This window comes from Canis aureus, chromosome 8, assembly GCF_053574225.1.
Source record: "Canis aureus isolate CA01 chromosome 8, VMU_Caureus_v.1.0, whole genome shotgun sequence".
Taxonomy (NCBI): Eukaryota; Metazoa; Chordata; class Mammalia; order Carnivora; family Canidae; genus Canis; species Canis aureus.
Genome location: NC_135618.1, coordinates 6630082 through 6651789, shown reverse-complemented (window position 1 = coordinate 6651789; position 21708 = coordinate 6630082). Strand labels below are relative to the sequence as shown.

General features: G+C 40.7%; 1 protein-coding gene and 1 long non-coding RNA gene across 8 annotated transcripts in view; one reads left to right on the top strand and one right to left on the bottom strand.

Annotated features, from left to right (window-relative positions):
• The window catches only part of LOC144318002 (uncharacterized), a 28419-nt gene extending 13801 nt beyond the window's left edge, over positions 1–14618 (bottom strand). The window contains exons 1-2 of the long non-coding RNA XR_013383864.1: positions 14276–14618; positions 7965–8133 (exon numbers count right to left, since the gene is read on the bottom strand). This is a non-coding gene — a long non-coding RNA (uncharacterized LOC144318002). The remainder of the gene's footprint in view (positions 1–7964; positions 8134–14275) is intronic.
• Positions 14619–15734: 1116 nt separating this feature from the next.
• SLC44A5 (solute carrier family 44 member 5) overlaps positions 15735–21708 on the top strand; it is a 344022-nt gene continuing 338048 nt past the window's right edge. For 4 of the 7 annotated variants that reach the window (XR_013384133.1, XM_077905063.1, XM_077905066.1 and 1 more), the window contains exon 1: positions 21571–21659. Coding sequence is in view for 1 of the 7 variants with exons in the window: in XM_077905065.1 (XP_077761191.1) it covers positions 15750–15783 (34 nt within the window). In the remaining 6 variants the exon portion in view is untranslated. Of the gene's footprint in view, positions 15784–20911; positions 20963–21570; positions 21660–21708 lie in introns of those variants that run through there. The other 3 variants (XM_077905068.1, XM_077905064.1, XM_077905065.1) reach the window with 2 other exon arrangements.

Here is a 21708-nt window from a genome sequence, read left to right as displayed (position 1 = left end):
GAAAACAAGAGAGGTTTCCAGTAGTTAGCCTGGTGGGTTAGTCTTAAGAACCAGGTAAAACATAATCTTAAGAATTATGCCACAACGGGATGCCTGGGTGGCTCAGTGGTCGAGCATGTCTGCCTTTGGCCCAGAGTGTAATCCTGGAGTCCCCAGATCAGGTCTCACATCAGGCTCCCTGCATGGAGCCTGCTTCTCCCTCTGCCTATGTCTCTGCCTCTCTCTCTGTGTCTGTCATGAATAAATAAATAAAATCTTAAAAAAAAAAAAAAGAACTATGCCACAAGAGGGAGCAAGAAGTGTGGAACAGATGTATCCATACAGGGCTGGAGATATTACCAGATATAAGGTAGACCAACAAAAAAATCTGCCACTAGAAAATAATCGGTAAAGATTTGAAGAGGTGTCTGCTGTTCAAATGCTAAAATAACGCAAAAGTCCAAGGAACATGGGGAGTCAGGGAAACACATCATCACCAAAAGATAACAATAATCCTACAATATCTAAATTTAAAGCATGATATGTTTCAATTTAGCTGATAACAAGACTTCAAAATAGCTGTTTTGAGGAAACTCAATGCGATACAAGAAAACACAGAAAGTCAATTCAATGAAATCAGGAAAGTAATTTATGAACAAAATGAGAAATTTAACAGACAAAAATCATAAAAAAGAGCCAAACAGAAATTCTGGAACTGAAAAATTCAGTGAATGAATTGAAAAATGCAATGGAGAGCATCTACAGAAGAATAGATGAAACAGATGATAGAAACAGTAATCTAAAGGAAAAGAACTTTGAAATAATATAGTCAGAGCAGAACGAAGAGAAAAAAGGAAAAAGAGTGAAGATTGCCTACATGGTCTATTGGACACCTTTAAATGTACATATAGTAGAATAACAAGAGTTGCAGAAGGGGAAAAGGGGGTAATAGGGCAGAAAGTCTATTTAAAGAAATAATAGCTGAGAATTGTCTAAACCTGGGGAGAAATTTGGACATCTAAGTTCACTGAGCTAATAGATCACTCCATTACCTCTGTAAAATGACCTCCAAGATACATTATAGTGAAACTGTCAAAAGTCAAAGACAGAGAGAGAATCTAAAAGCAATAAGAGAAAAGAGATTGTAACCTACCCCCATTAGGGTATCAGTGAATTTCTCAGCAGAAACCCTATAGGACAGGAAAGAGTGGTATGATATGTTCAAAATTTTAAAAGAAAAAGAATTCCAGCCAAGAATACTCTATTTTGCAAAGTTATCCTTCAGATATGAAGGAGAAATAAAAACATCTTCAGGAAAAAACAAAAAACAAATAAAACACTGAGAGAGTTCATCACCACTAGATCTGCTTTGTAAGAAATACTGTAAGGAGTTCTTCAAGCAGAAGTTGAAAAGATGCTGATTAGTAACATGAAAACATATGAAAATATACAACACACTGGTAAAAGTAAATATAGTCAGACTTAGAAACTCTAATTCTGTATTATGAGATGTGTTAACCATTTAACTATAGTATAACGGTAAAACAAATGATTATTAAAATAACTATACCCACTACAACTTAACAAATGCACAATAGAAAAAGAGGTAAATTGTGACATCAAAAACATAAAAGAGAGGAGTTATAGGGCTAAGGGGTGGAGCCTTTGCATACAATCAAGGTTAAGTTGCTATTGGCTTAGAATGAACTCTTTTATCTATAAGATGTTTTATGATGTAAGCTTCAAGGTAACCACAATGCAAAAACCTATAGAAGATTAACAAAACATAAAGAGAGGGGAGTTTTCCATCACAGAAAATGATCAATTCTCAAAGGTATGAAGAGAAGAAAGAGAAATAAAATACAAAATAACTAGAAGGCAATTGATAAGATGGTATTAGTAAGTCTTTTATTATTATATTATTGATTATTCATAATTATTAATTATTAATCACCCATAATAAATAAATAAATGTAGATGGATTGAATTCACCAACCAAAAGGTACAGAGTGGTGGGATAGATAAAAGAATAAGACCAACCGAATACATTGTACAAGAGAGTCACTTCAGATTTGAGGACTTAGGCTCAAAGTGAGGAGTTGGAAACACATATTTCAGGCAAGTGGAAATCAAAACAAAGTGAAAGTAACTATATTCATATCAGATAAAATAGACTTTGGGTCAAAAAGAGTAACGAGAGATAAAGATCATTATATAATGTTAAGGGGTCAATTCATCAAAAAGATACAACAATGGTAAATATATATAATCTGTCATCAGAGCACCTAGATATATTAGGTTAATACTAAAAGATCTGAAGGGAGAAATGAACAATACAATAATGAGAAGGGAATTCAGTATCCTACTTTCAGCAATGGATAGATCATCCAGACAGAAAATCAGCAAGGGAACATTGATTTCAACCACTTATTAGACCAAATGAACCTAATAGACATATAGAGAACATTTCATCCAACAGCAGCAGGAACTTGAGTTTTCTTACGTACACAGAGGACATTTTGCAGGATAGACCATATGATAGGCCACAAAACAAGTCTTTGCAGATTTAAGAAGATTGAAATCATACCAAGTATCTTTTTTTCAACCACAAACCACAATAGTATGAAAGTAGAAATCAACAAAGGAGAGTTGGAAAATCTACTAGCATGTAAAAACTAAACAACACACTCCTGAACATCAATGGGTCCAAGAATAAATTAAAAGGGAAATTTTAAAAAACCACAACAACTTGAAACAAGTGAAAATGGAAATACAACACACTAAAACCTATAGACAATGCAAAGTCAGTTCTGGAAGGAAAGTTTGCAGTGATAACTGCATATATTAGCAAAATAGAAAGATTTCCAATAAACAATATAACTTTCTACCTCAAGGAACTATAAAAGGAAGAACAAACTAAGCTTAAAGTTAGCAGAAGGAAGAAAATAACAGAGATCAGAGTAGAAGTAAATGAAATAGAGACCAGTAAAATAATAAAAAAGATCAATGAAATTAAAAGTTGTGTTTTAATATATATAATATATATTATAACATATATATTTAATATATATTTTTAAATTTAAATTCAATTTGCCAACATATAGTATGACACTGAGCGCTTATCCCATCAAGTGCCCTCCTCAGTGCCCATCACCCAGTTCCCTCATCCCCCCACCCACCTCCCCTTCCACAACCCTTTGTTTCCCAGAGTTAGGAGTCTCTCATGGTTTGTCCCTCTCTAATTTTTCCCACTCAGTTCCCCTCCTTTCCCTTATAATCCCATTCACTATTTCTTATATTCCTCGTAGGAGTGAAACCATATGATGATTGTCCTTCTCTGACTGACTTATTTCACTTAGCATAATACCCTCCAGTTACATTCACATTGAAGCAAAATGGTGGATATTTGTCTTTTCTGATGGCTGAGTAATATCCTAGTGTATATATAGACCATATCTTCTTTACCCATTCATCTGTTGAAGGACATCGTGGCTCCTTCCACAGTTTGGCTATTGTGGACGTTGCTGCTATGAACATTGGGGTGCAGGTGTCCTGGCGTTTTACTACATCAGTCTCTTTGGGGTAAAAACCCAGTAGTGAAATTGCTTGGTCATAGGGTAGTTCAATTTTTAACTTCTTGAGGAACCTCCACACTACTTTCCAGAGTGGCTGCACCAGTGTGCATTCCCACCAACAGTGCAAGAGGGTTCCCCTTTCTCTACATCCTCTCCAACATCTGTTGTTTCCTGCCTTGTTAATTTTAAAAAGCTGGTTTTTAAAAAAATATACATAAAAAAATATACACCTGGCTGGCTCAGATAGTAGAGCATGCAACTCTTGATGTTGGGGTTGTGAGTTTAAGCCCCATGTTGAGTGTAGAGATAACTTAAAAATAAAATCTTCTAAAAAAGATATATAATATTGATATGTCTTTAGACTAAGAAGACTCAAAATCAAAAATGAAAGAGGAGATATTGTAACTGATACCATAGAACTATATAGCATCATAAGAGACTACTATGAATAATTATATGCCAAATTGGATAACCTAGAAGAAATGGATGCATTACTAGAAACATACAATCTACTAAGACTGAATCATGAAGAAATAGAAAATCTGAATAGACAAATAGCAAGAGAGGGGATTGAATCAGTAATCAAAAACCTCCCAATGCAGAAAACCCCAGGAGTAGAAGGCTTTACTGGTGAATTCTACCAAATATTTAAAGAACTGATGCCAACCTCAAACTCTTCCAAAGATTGAAGAGGAGAAAAACACTCTCAAACTGTTTCTATGAGGCAAGAATTCCTGTTGCTACCAAAACCATTTAAAGCTACTGTAAGAAAAGAAAACTAGAGACCAATATCTCTATGAAATTCTCAACAAGATATGATCAAACCAAATTCAACAACACATTAAAATGTTCATACACCACGATCAAGTGGGATTTATTCCTGGGATGCAAGGATGGTTCAACATATGCAAATCAATAAATCTAATATACCATATTAATAGAATGGAAGATAAAAATAATATATGATCTTCTCAATAGATGCCGAAAAAGATTGACAAACATACAACATCATTTCATGAGAAAAACCCTCAACAAATTTGGTGTAGAAGAAATGTACCTTAACATAATAAATGCCATGTATGACAAACCCATAGCTAACATCATACCCAGCAATAAAAGGCTGCAAGTTTTTTCTTAAGATCAGAAGTAAGACAAGAATACCTACTCTCACCATTCTTATTCAGCATTCACTAAGGAAAATAGAATGAATAAAGATATTTGGATTATTAATGACTTAATTAAAAAGTATTCATTAAATATCTATTATATACTAATGTCCTTTCTTCTTCATAACTGTACATTCAGAGGCTCCTTGAGCTAATCCCAAAATACCCTATCTTTCAGTACCATTCATCATTACTCTAGCCAAAGAGTACTTATCAGTAAATTAGGAGCTATTGTCCCATTATAATGGCTAAGGCAAACATGTCAACCATCTAGTCAATAGAGAGACAGACATCCACACAAATTACTAAGATATAAGATAAATAAAATGAATATTAATGATAAAGGCACAAACAACATGCTATGTAATGTACAAAAGAAGCAACTGTTTCTTAGCAGATGGTTAGATATATTTTCAAAGAAGATGTCCAGATGGCTAACAGGCACATGAAAAGATGTTCAACATCACTCATTAGGGAAATACAAATCAAAACTACAGGGAGATATCACCTCACAGCAGTCAGAATGGCTAAAATTAACAACACAGGAAACAACAGGTGCTGGCAAGGATGCCAAGGATACTGTTGGTGGGAATGCACACTGGTGCAGCCACTCTGGAGAACAGTATGGAGGTTCCTCAAGAAGTTAAAAATAGAGCTCCGCTACAATCCAGCAATTGTGCTATTATGCATTTACCCAAAGGATACAAAAATATAGATTTGAAGGGGCACATGCACCCCAATGTTTAGAGCAGCATTATCAACAATAGCCGAACTATGGAAAGAGCCCAAGTGTCCATCAACTGATGAGTGGATAAAGAGGAGATGATATTAATATATACAATAGAATATTCCTCACCCATCAAAAAGAATGAAATCTTGCCATTTGTAATGATGTGGATAGAACTAGAGGGCATTATGCTAAGTGAAATAAGTCAGTCGGAGAAAGACCAATACCAAATGATTTCACTCATAGATGGAATTTAGGAAACAAAACAGATAATTGTGTGAGAAGAGAAAAAAAGAGAGGAGAGAGGGGGAGGCAAACCATAAGAGACTCTGAAGGATAGGGAACAAACTGAGAGTTGATGAAGGAAGTGGGTAGAGGATGGGCTAAATGAGTGATCGGTATTAAGGGAGACACTTGCTTAGATGAGCCCTGGGTATTATGTGTAAGTGATGAACCATTAAATTCTACTTCTGAAACCAATATTACACTATATGCTAACCGACTAGAATTTAAATACAAATTTGGAAGGAAAAAAAAACAGAAAAACGTCATCTTGTCCTCAAGAATGCTCGAGATTATTTCAATGTTTCCTTAGTTATCCCTATCTCCTATTCTCCACAATAGGTATGTCATTTCATCTATTCTTCTCAGATGTTCTTCCCTATACTTTACTTCCTCAAACTCAGCAGGTGACTTTATCTCCTACTTCAAAGAGAAAGTAGGAGCCATTAGAAACTTTTCCAACTTTCTGCCACCATATCTACAAACTGTATTTATACTCACTGTATCAGTTGGGAAAGTGACTGTATATGTCAGAAAGCACATCAGCAGTTTAAGCTATGAATTCATGTTTTCTCACATAAAAAGGTTGTGACCAGAGACTAGAGGGGAATGGTGAAGATTTAGAATAGTAACTGGAAGACTGAGACAGGAGTACTAAAAATAAATCAAAGACCCAGCATCATTGGCCACCATAACAGAAGATCAGTAATTGCTACTACTATTTTTTTTTATCATGTTAGTTATCCAAAGTCGCAAGTCATATCAGTAGACAAGTTATGACTGGAACCCAGATTTCCCAATTCAATGTAGTGTTTTTTTTTTTTTTTTTTTTTTAAGTAATGTCTACCTGAGTTCGGGCTAAGGATTGATCTTGATCTTACAATCAAGAGTAGCATACTCTACCAACTAAGCCAGCCAGGTTCCCAAATCCCAATTTAATGTCCTTTGGTGACCCTAATGACAATAATGTTTTTTACCTAGGAAACCAAAGAAGATTTAATTCTTTGTAAACCATTTGTCCTGTGGTTCCTTACACACTGAATCGGTAACATTCCTTCCTTCCAAGGAGGGATAACTCACCTAGAGAAAAGGGATCTTTGCTTAATTTTGAATCTCAAGGCCAACTTTCTCAAGTTCCTTGTGAAACAGTTATCTTAAAATCCAGGCCTTTTGAAATATGAAAGAGGCATATGAATTCCAAAAGTGTCCCTTTATAAACCAAGAGGAAAGTTTAGTTATTTGAACATAGAGTGTTACAATAGCCATTATGGAGAAAAGATGGAGGATACTATCCAAGTATCCAAGTGAAGTCCCATCATATGAAAAATAGAAAGTGCTAGAGAAAGTTAAGGGGTTTGTGTGAGAGGCAAGGGAGCAAGAGATGAGACAGTGTCCCTTACTCACAGTGGATCTCAGGTTGATAATTTTTGGGGACATTGGAGAACATCACTGGCGGAGAAGTTACAAGCCTCTGAGAGAAGCCCTTTGCCAACATGGGGTAGCCACAGAAGCAAAATTTAAAAAAGCATGCTATGTGATATAGGAAAGATGCTAGGGTTTGAAGCCAATGGCCAAGAATTCTTGAGCTGTATTTGGTGTAAAAAGGTGATTTTATCAAAGTACAGGGACAAGATCTATGGGCAGAAAGAGCTGAGTTGGGGTCATGAGGAGTGACCCATTATAAACTTTCAATTTGGGCGGGGGGTGGTTAAGGATAGTGTGAGTCTCTAAGGAACTTTAGAAGCAAGGTTTCCAGGACTGTGAGGGGGCTAGCAGTTGTTGGGGAAAGGTCACTTATTACCACCTAATAAAACCTGAGTCAGGAGACCCTTCAGATGTATATCGGTGGACCGTATGCTTGGGGGATGATTGCCAACACGTATCTCAGGGGGTTTAGAGATAAAGGAAATTTATAAAGGAATTTTTATATGTTAAAGTAGACTTATAGGATCCTGGAGGTCGGGCTAAAGTTGCCTTTTGGGCTTAGCAAAGTATGAACATCGAGGCAGCTCAGTTTGTAGAGGTAGGTCACTGTGCCTTTTTCAGGGACTTGTCAATGGGTTGTGAGTAGTGAGGAAATTTAATAATCTGTCTTCTTCCTTTGTTTCCCACATCATTATATTAACACAGTACCTGGTTTCTTATGGCCGGTGCATATTGCAGAAAAAAATCTAGAGGTTGCTGAGCAATTCTGAGGAGATACAAAGAGTAATTTAGAAACAGGCATTAACATACTTGCCAGAAAGTCACAGCAGAGGAGCTCTCAGTAGAGGTCTCTGTTCAAAGGAATCACAGTGGTAACTGAGTAGGCAATAGGCAACTCCAAGTTGAGGTCCAGATGGAGGATATTGCGAAGTCTCAGAAGATGAGCAGCATCAGTGAAAATCAATGTAGACGGCCTGGTCTGTAGGGGGAGATGGTTGAGTTTCTTGAGGGTAATCACCATGCATTGCCCATGCCAAGAGATCAGACTCTTGATCTCTTTAGCAGTGGTCAGTGAACATATAATCCAATGCCCAGAGCCCAGGTGAGGCAAGCTGTGCATCAGCCAGACATATGCATGCCTGGAGAGGACAACATGAGACCAGACAACACATGCAGTGTGCTATACTAAAATATTATAAACTTCTGTGCCCAGATCTCAAAAGGTGAGAAAAGAGAAAGGAGAGGGGGAAAGAAAAACCTTGAAATTTTGAGGGTTACTTTTCTATAAGAGACTGGATTTATCCTAAATAAGCCATTTTTTTTAAAAAAAGATTTTAAGTAATCTCTACATCCAACATGGAGCTTGATGAACTCACAACCCTGAGGTCAAGAGTCACATACTCTACTAACTGAGCCAGCCAGGTGCCCCTAAATAAACTCTTACTTTTAATTGGGAAAGCCTGAGTTTTTCACTTTTCCCCCATTTTTCAACTTTGTGTTTTGAAAATTTTCAAATGAATAAAAGTGTTAAAAGATTTTTATGATGAACATTTCTGTTCTTTCACCAATATTCATTGATTTTTAACATTTTGCGCTGATTGTCTTATTTAGCTCACTAGCTCACTAGCTACTACCTATTTACATATCATCTATTAATTTTTTCCCCCCACCTGACCATTGAAAGCAAGTTGCAGACATCAGGGCATTCATCTTAATGTTATGTTTAACTTTGTGAAATTGTCATTTTGTATGTTCAACTCAATATTTTAGTATACATCTCCTAGGAATAAGGACATTCTCAACAATAATACCACCAATGCATTTAAGAAAATACTATTAATTCTGTAACATCTAACATACAGTTCATATTTAACTTTTTCTTGTTTCCAAAATGTCTTTTATAAGTGATTTACCTTCCCTACCCTGGTCCAGGATCCAGCTAAGTTTCATGCATTGCATTTGGTGTTTATACATCTTTAGTGTATAGAACAGATCTTTATTTTCATGATATTGATTTTTTAAAAAAAAATAAAAGTCCAGTGTCTTATAGAATTGCACATTTTGGATTTATTTGAGTTGCTTCCTCATGATTAGTTTTAGGTTAAATATATTTTTTAAAGTTTATTTATTATCGTTTTTATTAATTTCCCAACATGGGGCTCCAACTCATGACACCAAGATCAAGAGGCATATGCTCTTCTGACTGACCCAGCCAGGCACCCCATAGTTTTATGTTAAATATTTTTGATAAGAAAACTACATAGATGACAATTGCATACTTACTGAGTTTCATTACAAGGCACATGACACATTGTTCAACTATTGGTGATGATAAATTTGATTATTTAGTTGATTAAGGTGGTGACTACACAAATTTTCCATTATACAGATTAATTTCCCTTTTCAATTAGTAACTAATACATGGAATAATATTTCGAGACCATTTGAATATCGTGTTCCCAACAACAATTATCCAAAGGCTTTAGCATCTATTGATGATCTTTGGCTATTATATTGGACCTTGCCAAATGATGATTTTCTAATTCTATCATTTCTTCTATACTTATTAATTCAATGCTTAAAAAAGGAAATAGCTCAAATTCTCTCTTTTGAATATCACTGTGAATTCATAAATTTTATTTTATTCAATGTATCGTAACCTATTGCCATCATTATTCTTTTTGAGGTTCACGTTTTCATACATTTGATCAGTAGACAACCACTCCCAGTTGTCTCCTTTGTCCTCTTGGTATGGTCTCATTAGTCTTTGAATACTTCCTTGCTTTCTGGCATATCAAGGTATTCCAGGTTGACCTAGTGCTTTGGGTGCTACAGACCTGGACTCATTTCTCCAAGGATCATTGTCTTTTTTAGTGGACAATGGTATTTAGAAACCAAGATCTGGATGCCAGTTGTGTTCATTGCTATGGAATGCATTGCTTCTAAGCCTAGATGGGCTTCAGAGCACATCTGAGTCAGTATAAACATGTAACTCTCACCCAACCCCAAAACTATATAATTAATTAATTAGTTAATTAATTAGACTTATTCCAATTACTCATACAGTAATCAGAATAGTATTTTAAAATGTAAACTAGACCAGATTGTCCCTGCTTAAAATCATCATATATTAGCCTTCACCCACATTGCTCTTCTTTAAGTTCCTCTAAAGCAATAGTCTCTGCAGATGTTTAAAGTTGTCCATTTAAAACTTTCAACTTTTTGTGCATTTGATAATGTACATGTTAATACACTAGTAGACACAAGGTAAATAAAACCAAATAAATGTAGTTGGAGTTGTGTAAGCAAAAAGAAAATTTTAATTGATGACATACCCAATCACTTTGGAATTTGGAAACCAATTCCTGAGCTGCTCCAATCCTGAATTTTCTATTGGGGACCTTGGATGTGCTGTTTCCGTAAGAACTTTACAGGTTAATTTTGTCTCTCCTATAAAATTGCGAATACCATGAATGTGTGGACCATTTTGTTTTACTACATTATAACCAATCACCCAGAATAGTAACTAGCATGTAGAATTACTCAACACATATTTGTTGAATAGAATAAACAGAAAAGAGAAAAGGATGAGAAATACAACTTGGCTTGTTGACAAAAATATCTCAGAAATATTTAATTATTTTGTGTCATTTATTTCACGTGTGAATCGCTCGCTCACTTACGTAAGAGGGAATCGATTGACTGAATAAAAGAACAAGGTAATAAACAGGAATTAAAATGGAAGGAGTTACTGCAGTTTTTGAACATTTTAGGGGTAAATAGATTAATTAGAAGCTAGAAGAGGTCAGACTGAAGATTTTGTCCTTGAGTAGGCCAACTGGAGTATCAAAACTATTTAAGTTGTTTATATATATATTCCATGAAATCTTGATGGTTTAGCTGTGTGTCATACATATCCAACTATCTCTATGAGATATCGGCTATCCTTCCATCCATGCTCTGCTTTATTTAGGCCAGGTCTGGAGCACTTCCCTCAAAGGAATTTCTAGGTTAATTTGAGCACAGACCTAGCTTTGGGTTTCTTGGCCCTCCCAAAGGCTTGCTTTTGTTTCTTTTGTTTCTGTGGGATTGAACTATAATAAGCGTACATGTCATTGTGGGCGCAAAAATACTTCCTGTTAACTTCTTTCTGGAGGGGCATGGCTCTAGAGGTTAGTAACTGAATTTAGCAAAATTAAATAAAATTTTCTTCTGCACAAATTGAGCATGATATTTTCGATATCATTGAAATTGCTAGTAGTGATCGTGTCATTCGTAAGGCAGCTGTCTCTACAGGAGAGGTTTGCTCTGAAATTAGTGATGTTAAGGGATCTTTTTGTGCAGGTTTTCCTAAGAAACCTAGAATTTACACTTAAGCCCCCTAAGTGATGTCCCTGAATTTCATGTCTCTCTGTGCAATTCAAATATGCATAAGTGAAATTAGGTTTCTTGAGGTCAGGGTTATCAATGGGAGAATTAGAATGAAGAGACAAAGATTCTATAAGCTCTCACTCCAGGGACCCTCCATTTAAACTCAGGTGAAATTTTATTATATGAATCTATGTCAATCTGGTTACCAGAGATAAAGAGGAGAAATATTGTTTAAGGCTTCGTGCGTGCATCCACAGTGGTATGCAGTGGTATGCAGGAAGGGGTAGGAAGACAGACTCAGTTTCCCTACTTCTTCACATAATTGGATTTTGAGTATGTAAGTGCTCAAGATTTTTTTTAATGCACTTGTTGACTATCCCACTCTCTTCCTATTATCCTCTCTTTTTTCTACCTTTTTTTTTTTTTTTTTTTAGTTTTAGTCACAGAATTGTAGGTTCCTTTAAAACCTCAGCTGAGGTGAATATTATGATTTTTTTTTTACATGTCAAATTTTAAAATACAAGATGTTTTTTCAAAAGTGGAGTGAATTCAGATTCTTTTGACATAATTTGGTATTAACATGATTAAAATCATTGGGGCTTTTGTTTTCTCTTTTTATTTCCCCTAAACTATAGTAGTTAATTTATAGTTAGGCTTTTGATATAAAATATTCCAGCAACCCCCCCCCCACTCTTCTGAGGGTTATATTTTTCAACCTTTTTACTGAAATTGCAGTAACATATAAATTAATGACAATTATGCTTTGTGTAGTATGAATTCTATTTTCATTTTGGCCTTTAGTATAATATACATGACAAGTTCATTTTCCCTGTTGAGCTCACTTGCTACTTTCACATGAGGAACATGCGTTCCTTTCTTCCATTCCTCTTTAGGGAGTCTTGACGTGGCTAGAATGATCTATGAAGAATGATTATACTACATCTCACTAAAGTTACCATTTTAGCATCATGGCTATTTTTTGAAAGGATTCATTCAGAGCATTTCTCTAAGGGAAATGGAAATTAGGCCAACTTTGTCCTTGTTTTCATCATCATCATCATCATCATCATCATCAAATAAAATGTATAAGTTTCCTTGCATCCAGCAGAATCACATGTGACTTAAAAATTATTTACTGTAGTTATTCTCATTGGTGGCTCCAAGAACAGCCAGACATTAAGAAACAGTGATCTCTGGAAATTTCTCTTTAGAAATCATGATTAATTGGATTAAAAATCGTGATAATCTCTAGTTTTGAGGGCACGTGGATACCAACAGAATCAGAACTATATCCAAGGATTCAGTTCAATCTGTGCTTTCTGATGATAAAACTCAATTTATGAGATGTGAAAACAGACATAGAGACACAACCCATAGGCTGGAGTATTACTGGCAGATGTGTTTTGTTAGGCCTGCCGTGTTTTGCTTTGTTTTATGTGTTAAGCAACATCAACAGAGATATTTTAACTGGAAATATGGATTCTTAACTCCTTTGAAAAATCAAAATCCTTACATCTCTAGGTTCCGTTCCTATGAGGTAACCTGGGGCTGTTGCACAGTCCCTACCTTTCACTCAAGGACAGTATACATATTTATACTGTTTGTGTCATGTATCTTACCTTACTGATCCCTATAGGCATTGTCTTTGCAACTGTTAAATATATGCAGCATGGGCTAGTCAGAAGACACTTGGCCTGGAAGTTGTGACTCTATAAAGTAATTGGGACTTTACATGTCCGTGTAAAGTCCATGAGTCTGTTTCCTTACCTGTTCAGTGGGCTGAACAAACCTCTTTTGTGATCTCCTGTGATAATTGTGATCTTCAACTAGGAAAATGCATGTAAAAACACTTTGAAATGCTACAAGTGTAAAACATAGACATAATTTGTCAACTAAAATTCTGAGTTCCCGCTGCTGAGAATAGTATTGACACCATGGAAGGAGTACATAGAAAAAAGGAACCTCTCCCTGGTCTGAAGTAGAAGTATTTTATTTCATAGGCTGGTATCATGTGAAGAGCCTGGTATTGAGTTAGAAGAGCTGCATAGAAGCCCTGAAAGTTGTATACAGGTCATGAACCTTCATGAATCTCATTTTCTTACCTATAAAACATGGAAGACAGAACTGGACCTCTAAACTCACAAGTATGTGGTCAGAATTAAATGAAATAAAGTATGTAAAAGTAATAAGTTATAAGATATTATTCTAATGTGTTAAAATATGAACACATAAAATGGACTAAGAACATTTACAAGCCTGTATAATGCACATCTTAAGAGTCTGAAGAGATGACAAAGCAGGTTTTTTGTTTTGTTTGTTTGTTAGTTTGTTTTTTAAGTAAATTCTATCCCCAGGGTGGGACTCAAACTCATCACCCTTGATATCAAGTATGGCATGCTCTACTGACTGACCCAGCCAGGCACCCCGACAGAGCAGTTTTGAATTAAATCAGAGACTGGGCCTGTTTGCTAATTAAAGTAAACTTGCTATTTGTGTTTTATATCCAATGCATGCCTTTGTTGTGAGAGGGGTTGGGTATTTCACATGTTCTTCGGATTACTTACTTCAGCATGATATACACGATATTATCAGCATGATACGATATATTATCAGTATGATAATACACGATATAAAGTCACATTCAGAAAGAGTAGAAAAAAATGTGTCATGATTTTGCGATGCAAAAAAAAAAAAAATCTCAGGACATCCTTTAGAGCTGGAAGGAATCTTGGAGTTGATATTGTACAAACCAGAAAAGGGGATAATAGAGGACTTCTGCAAGTTTTCGGAGCCATGAAGTTCCAGAGCCAGAACTCAAAACTCAAGGGGTTTGGACTCCAGTGTTCTTTCTGCTACAGCACCCTGGTGCTGGGGAAGCCTCTGGCTAGTGGTTACTCCATGGAATCACTGGACATTTAGATAACCAGAGTAGGCTGGAAATGTAGGGAGGGAAAGGAAAGGAGAAGCGTTAATATCACTGTGCCTTAGTAAGTAGGTTTAAGGGAAAAACTCTTTTGGCTCCTGTAAAGGGAAAAAAGGGAAAACTCGGCTCCTGTAAAGAAAAAAGAAAAAGGATTTTGTATTTCCCCTCCACACGGGTCACCCCTCCCGCCCTTCTGTTAAGGGCTGTCACTACCTTCACATTCTCAGCCGCGTCTTCAACTTTCGCCCGCGCGGGAGCCCCGCGGTCAGCACCCCCGGGGAGGACAGCTCCTCCCGGGACCCCGGGGCCGCGAGAGACCCGGACGCAGCCCCTGGGACGCGCTGGTCCCCAAGGCCGGGAGGCCCAGCCCCCTGCCCCGCCCGGTCCCCCCAACACCCGAGAGCTGGAACTTTCTATTCCCGCAGCCGCAAGGGCCGTGTCCGGAGTCCCGGTGACAGAGATGCTCAGGGCGCGAGCGCGGGGGTCCGGCCCCCAGGTTCCCTCTGCCCTCCGCGGCTCTGCGTGGGGCCCGCGGCGTCCGCTGGGGCTTGGGGCTTGGAGCCCCGGAGGATGCTTTTGGGGTGCTCGGCGGCTGGGCGCGGTGGGGCGGCGCCGGTGCAGTTTCTCCTGCAGTTGGCGGGAGTTCTGGTCGGCCTGGGGGGGCCCGCGTCTCTTGCAGCGCCCCTCCACCTCCCCGCCCCCCCCCCCCACGTCGCGCCCTGCAGCCCGGGAGGGGGCTCGGAGACCCCGAGGAGAGCGGGCTGCAGGACGCGGGCTCCACCGCAGGCAGCCGCCCCGCGTCCCACCTCGCGGCCCCGGAGAGCCCAGGGCTCCCCCCGCCCCCCACCCCGCGGGGCCGCGGCTGCTCGGTGACGGCGCCGCCACTGGTTGGATTGGAGCTGGCGGCTCCGACGGGACCCCGGGGGGGGCGCAGGGGAGGGGGCGCGGGCAGGGGGAGGTCAGTCTGGGCGGGCGCTCCGGGGCCCCGGCGCGGCCCCCTCCGCAGCCCGAGCGGCGCAGCCGCCTGCACAGTCGCCGCCGCAGCCACCGCGGCCGCAGCAGCGCCAGCGCGAGGGGCGCCCGCACCTGCACCCGCGGCCGCACGCGCACCCGCACCCGCACCCGCACCCGCGCCCGCGCCCGCACCCGCACCCGCACCTGCATCCGCACCCGCACCCGCGCCCGCACCCGCGCCCGCACCCGGCCAGCGAGCGCGCAGATGCCGTCACCGCCACAAAGAGCCTGCTGAGCCGGGCGGCCGCCGGAGCAGAGCGCGGGGGGCCGGGGAGGGGCGGGGGAAGATGGCCGAGAAGACGGGGCCCCCCGGCCTCAAGGGTGAGTGCCCCCCCGCGCGCCGCCGCCCCGGGCCGCCGCGCAGGTGCCGCGGGCGACGGCTCGCCTTCCCCGGGGGGCCCCTGGTGACCCGGCGACACCCGGGCGCTCTGCCGCTCACGGAGCTTGGGGAGCTGTTGCGCCTTCCCGGTTCCCGGGCTCGGGGCGGCTCGTCCTTTTTGGAAACAGGCCGTGCGTGCGCGTGTGTGCACGTGTGTGTGTGCATGTGCGTGTGCGTGTGCGTGTGCGTGTGCGTGTGCGTGTGCATGCATGTGTGCGGTGCCAGAGTTTCTCCCTCGGTTTCTCCCGCTTCCTCCTCCCAGCCCCCCCCCCCGCCCCGCCCCGCCCCTTCATCCCCGGGGTGACAACTTCTGCATCCACCCTCCCGCCTCCCCCTGCCCCGGGCCCCCCACCCCCGCCTCCCAGCACCTGCTCCGGGCCGGCTCCCCGCGCGCTCCTGCGCCCTCGCGCCCCGGGGGGGCCCGGCGCCCCCCTCCCCCGTGGCTCCTTTGGGAGCGCGGGCTCCGAAGTTGGAAAGTTCGGGGACGAGACGCGCTGGCCGAGAGGGCGAGGAGGGACCCAGGCACCTGCAGCGGGGACCCGGGGGGCGCAGGTGGCCCGCTCCGTCCCGCCGCCGCGCTCGGGCTGGGGGGGCCGCGGGGGGGCGGGGTCTGCACCGCGGGGGGCCTGGGGTCTGCACCGCGGGGGGCCTGGGGTCTGCACCGCGGGGGGCGGGGGCGACCCTCGGCAGCGGGGACCCGGGAGGGCGCTCGGGCTGGGGGGCCGCGGGGGGCGGGGTCTGCACCGCGGGGGGCCTGGGGTCTGCACCGCGGGGGGCGGGGGCGACGCTCAGGGTGGGATTCCGACCGCCCGGCCTCTCGGTCCCGGAGGCGGACGCTTACGCTGCCTCGGGGTTTTGCAAAGCCGGAGCGGCGCTGCGAGCGGGGACCCGCTGCCGTCGTGACCCCGACGCCCCGGGGGCGCGAGGGCGAGCTCCCGGCTGCTCCGCCAAGTGCTGCGGCGGGAGCTCAGCGCCGCTCTGGAGGCCGCCAGGGGGGCGCGACTTCACCTCGCTGCTTGCTGCTTCCGCTCGCTTTTTAATTGCCCCGGGGACTCAGACCGCTGATTGCATTTGCACCATGACCCTTAATCTTTAGGAAGATGTTACTACAAAACACCTGGGATTCTGTTTGAAACTGTGATATATGCATACAAAATTTTAATTATATGTTTAACTTATATATTTAGATATGTCATAATTATAAATTATTACTATACAATGATATACTAATATATAGCATAATAATATACTTCTATATATAATGTATGTAATACATTATATATAATTAAACTATAATATATATGTAATACATTATATATATAATTGAACTGTTTTATATACACACATATATATATATATATATATATATATATATATATATATATATATAATTTTGTTGCCCTGTATTTTATTTTAGTTCCTGTAAGATAGAAAGGACATTTATCTGATTTTTTTTGTTCTCCCAGTGAATTAGTGTATGTTTGCAGTGGTGGATGACTAAAGACTAAGAGAATATATTCATCTGCAGTTTCTTTGCCATTATATCAGATAATTACTCCAAACTCATATTGACAAGGTGCATTAGTTGCACTTTTGTTTAGTTCCCTTTTTATGCAGCCATATGGCCTGATGAGCCAAACAGAAGGATTGGTTTTCAGCACTGCTGATGAGGCTATCCGCTGGCAGGAATATGTTTCATACCCACACCAAACCTTGCAGATTGTAAACGGTCCATGAACAGTGGAAACGATTTTTACGGTTTTACAGTGCATGCCAGTTAGAGATGACTTTACCCTTGAAATTGATCTGGGAAGAAACACACACACACACACACACACACACACACACACAAAAATACAAAGAGGACCAAATTAATGAGAAGTGAGGCAGTTTAAGAGGTTTGATGAAAAAGATACTTCCTCTTTAGTCTCCCAACCCTCCCCGAAAAACACCAAGAAATTTTTGTTTTGGACGCCAAGATAGGGTCTGTGCGTATTTCCTTAAATTTAATTTGATAGTGACATAATTGCAGAATAGAGGTTAATAGAGTTTTGTCATTTAAGTGTTAACAGTTCCTCTGGAAGAATTAACAATCAAGCTTTCCTAGGATGTGTGGTCTCAAGAAATGTCATTGCAGTTTTTAGAAAACAAGGTTTTCTTTTGCTACATGTTTTCCTTAAAGGGAAAGTTATGTTATTCAGCTCTTAGTGACTGGTGGGTATTTTTTCCCCCTCTCTACTTATGTTAAGTTTCCTTTTTTAAAACCAGTTTATTTAATTCTTGGAAGGAAAAATGCTTGTTTTTCATTTTTTTAAGCTTGGAGTTTCACTTTAGCAAAGCAGGTTTAGTGGTGATACCTCACCTTATAGATAACAATAGCAAGCCCAGGAAGTTGTAACCCACTGACCTGCCTCAATTTTTCCTTTTAAGAAAAAAGCTCTACAAAAGCATCTGACTGCTGCTTGCTGAACTGCTTGCTCTCAGACATCTGCTTTTAAGCTACAACTAGCTAAATGGGGCCTGCCTGGTAGAGAACCAAATTGCTAAATTGCTCCGCTTTTTTTTTTCTTTTGGCAGCCTGCTGGGGTAAACTTTGCAGGATAATAAACCATAGGTATAATAATATTCTGTGCTGTGTTGGTTATCATCTTAGGAGAGCTGCTTTTCTGCTTAGCTACACTGCATAGAGGAAGAGATCATTTGTTGGAGCATGTGACAAGCAAGTTGCTCATTGGCTTCTGAAGTCCCAGCAATAGATACTACATACTTGAACAGCTAGAAATTGGCCAAAGGAAAATGTAGTTTCTTAACACTGACAGAATAATAAGATGAGTTGGCAATATTTCTTAAGGAATGTTGGCATTCATTTGTGACATCTTATCAAAAGGACACCTTTTCAAAAAAGCAAGTGGAATATTTGTCAATCCAATATTTATAATGTTTTATTGGAAAAATGCTGTAGTCCATGATCAATAAAAGTCTTATAAACATAAGTTAGTTACATTAGTCATAGTGATATTAACCATGACCCCCTTCCAATATTAGTACGAGATTTCTCTATTATTTAAATTTAAAGGTTAAGTTATGCTTGGATTCATCTTCTTGCATTCATTCGGCACATATTTATTGAGCATTGAATACATATCAATTTCTGTGCAAAACATGAGGGACACAGTGATGAACATGATAGGCAACGAAGAGTGTACATTAGTAGGGGGCCTAAGAGGAGCAGGGAAACAAATACACAAACAGAAGCATTTCGCAGTTATAATACCATGAAAAAAATAAGACAAACAAACCAAGGAAAAGAAAAAGAAAGAGAGACAAACCAAGAAACAGACTCTTCACTATAGAGAACAAACTGATGGTTACCAGAGGGGAGGTGGCTGGGGCATGGTGAAAATCAGTGATAGGGATTAAAGAAAATAAAATAGGTGAGGTATTAGAAAGTGATTATGGGATTACTTGAGATTGTTGAAAGAGGTGACATTTGAAGTGGGAACCAAAATGAAGACTAATTTGCATGTCAAGAACTAGAACATAGCAATGCAGGTTTTAAGGCAGGAAAATGGTGCAACTTGGCATGTTCAAGCAGGATGGGAAGGCCAGTTTGGCTGGAGTGTAGTGTATGCAGTAGAGACAAGTAGGGAGAGGCCAGATCCTTTTGATTTTAAACAGGTGTATAGATTTTATTTTAGGCGCAGTGGAAAGCCAACTGGATGGAGACTCCTTAGATGTTTGGAGTTACATTCTCTCTCTCTTTTTTTAAAGATTTTATTTATTTATTCATGAGAGACACAGAGAGAGGCAGAGATACAGGCAGAGGGAGAAGCAGGCTCCATGCAGGGAGCTCGACATGGGATTCAAACCTGGGTCTCCAGGATCATGCCCTGGGCTGAAGGTAGCACTAAACCGCTGAGCCACCCAGGCTGCGCTGGAGTTACAGTCTCATCCTTGAGGATGGTTTCAGAGAAAACAGCTTTCATATGTTGGGGAGCAAGAATTCCTGTCCCCTCAAAGGTCCTTCTGACAGGACTAACAACTGACATGGGGTTCCTGGCTGACTCAGTTCATAGAGCATGTGACTCTTGATCTCAAGATTGTGGGTTCAAGCCCCACGTTGGGTGTACAGTTTACTTAAAAATAAAATCTTAATTAAAAAAAAAGAAATGGATTGACATGAAGCAGAGTAACAGGAGAAAACCAAATTTAATACATATGGGGACTCCACAAAGATATGGAAGTACCAAAGACAGGCAAAATGAGGTGTGTGTGTGTATATATATACATACATACATACATATATGTCTTTCTGTAAGGAGAAGGGGTTAGGGGTCTGGAATTTCAGAGGAAAGAAATGCATTTCACAGGGCAATAAGGAGAGCAGATGTTTGGTAATTACATGTTTGCCAGACCATACAGATGGGTCACTCAGATAAAATTTCTCTCTGTTAATAACTGTTTTCCTCGGAAGGACCTCCAATTTAGATTCTTCTGTGTGGTTAAGGGAAGGACAGAGTTTCTTTTGAGCCCACAGGGGTTCAAGTGTCTTTAGCTCAAATTAATCCATATGCCAAAATGGCACGTTGTGTGTGTGTGTGTGTGTGTGTGTTGGGGGGGGTGTCTGTGCAGAACCCCTACACATACCTCAACTCCTTATGGCCAAGTAAAGCAATCCTTGTCTAAAAGGTCTAGTTATATTCAAGTGTCCTCTCCTACTGCTTATCAAAATACCTACAACATTTTGCGCCGGGATGTTGATAGAATTTCTAGAAATTTCTGCTTGAAAAACAATTCTGAAGAGAATGAGTACTAATCCAACGGTGTGGTAAAGATTATTAGGTTAGCTAGCCACCTAGCAAGCCTCTCAAAGAAATTGAGTCTTTGGAAAAACACATGGTAGTGTTAGGAAGGAGAATTATAAAGAGTCTGGAACATGAGTGTGCGGTAGGCGGAATGTGGAAGGCAGCAGGAGGGACTCCTAGGTAACCGAGAGGAGTCCGTGAAAGAAGAGTGATGGGAAAGGGGGCATAGGAAAGCCTCTGGGACAACATCAGCCAATTCATGGTTGAGCCTTCCAAAAGAAACACTAATTCAATCACAAAGGAAGTTCGAATCAGGGTACCTTTATGCCTTTGACTGATCTTTCACTTGTGAAGCATTTATAACGATAAAAGCATACAGGCTTTTAAAAGATCACTTTGATTTTACTTAATCATTATCAGGCTGTTCTTATGGATTACAGACCTCACAGATGAAAGGCGGCGTGAAAGAATTAGTGATAAAAACTGCCATTTGTTGGAGGTAGTTGCTTGACAGCCAGTTAGCAGGGAAAGTATGGTCTTGGGTGTCTGATCCTACTGTGGAGATTTTGGCAGGGGGTGGGAGGGGGGGAATGAGGTCTTTGGGTGATTTTCTGCTTCCTAAGCATCTGTGACTAGAAAGTGCCATGGTATTTAGGGAAATATAAATAAATAATTATTATTTTAAAGCTCCCCACTGCCTTCTTCCACCTCCAAACTGTCTGCTCCTTTGCCAAGGATTAATAATGAAAATACACTAAGAATTTTGGTAGCGTCAGGGCTCTGTTTAGTCCCCTCCCTCCCTTTTTTTTTGTACCCCAAGCCTCTCTTTTGAGGCCAGCAAGGCTGGTAGTGTCTCAGGGATTATGTAACTAAGAATGGATCTGGCCCTTAGTGATACTGTAACTCAATGTGTTTGTGACATCAGCTCTTTTTCAAACTACTGAGAGTCACAGCATGTTAGAGTTAGAAGACATCCTCAGTGTTCACAGAGCTGTTAGAGGAATGATAAAGAGGTGAGTGAAGGGGCCACGAGTCTATGTAAGGAATTTGGTCAAGATTATT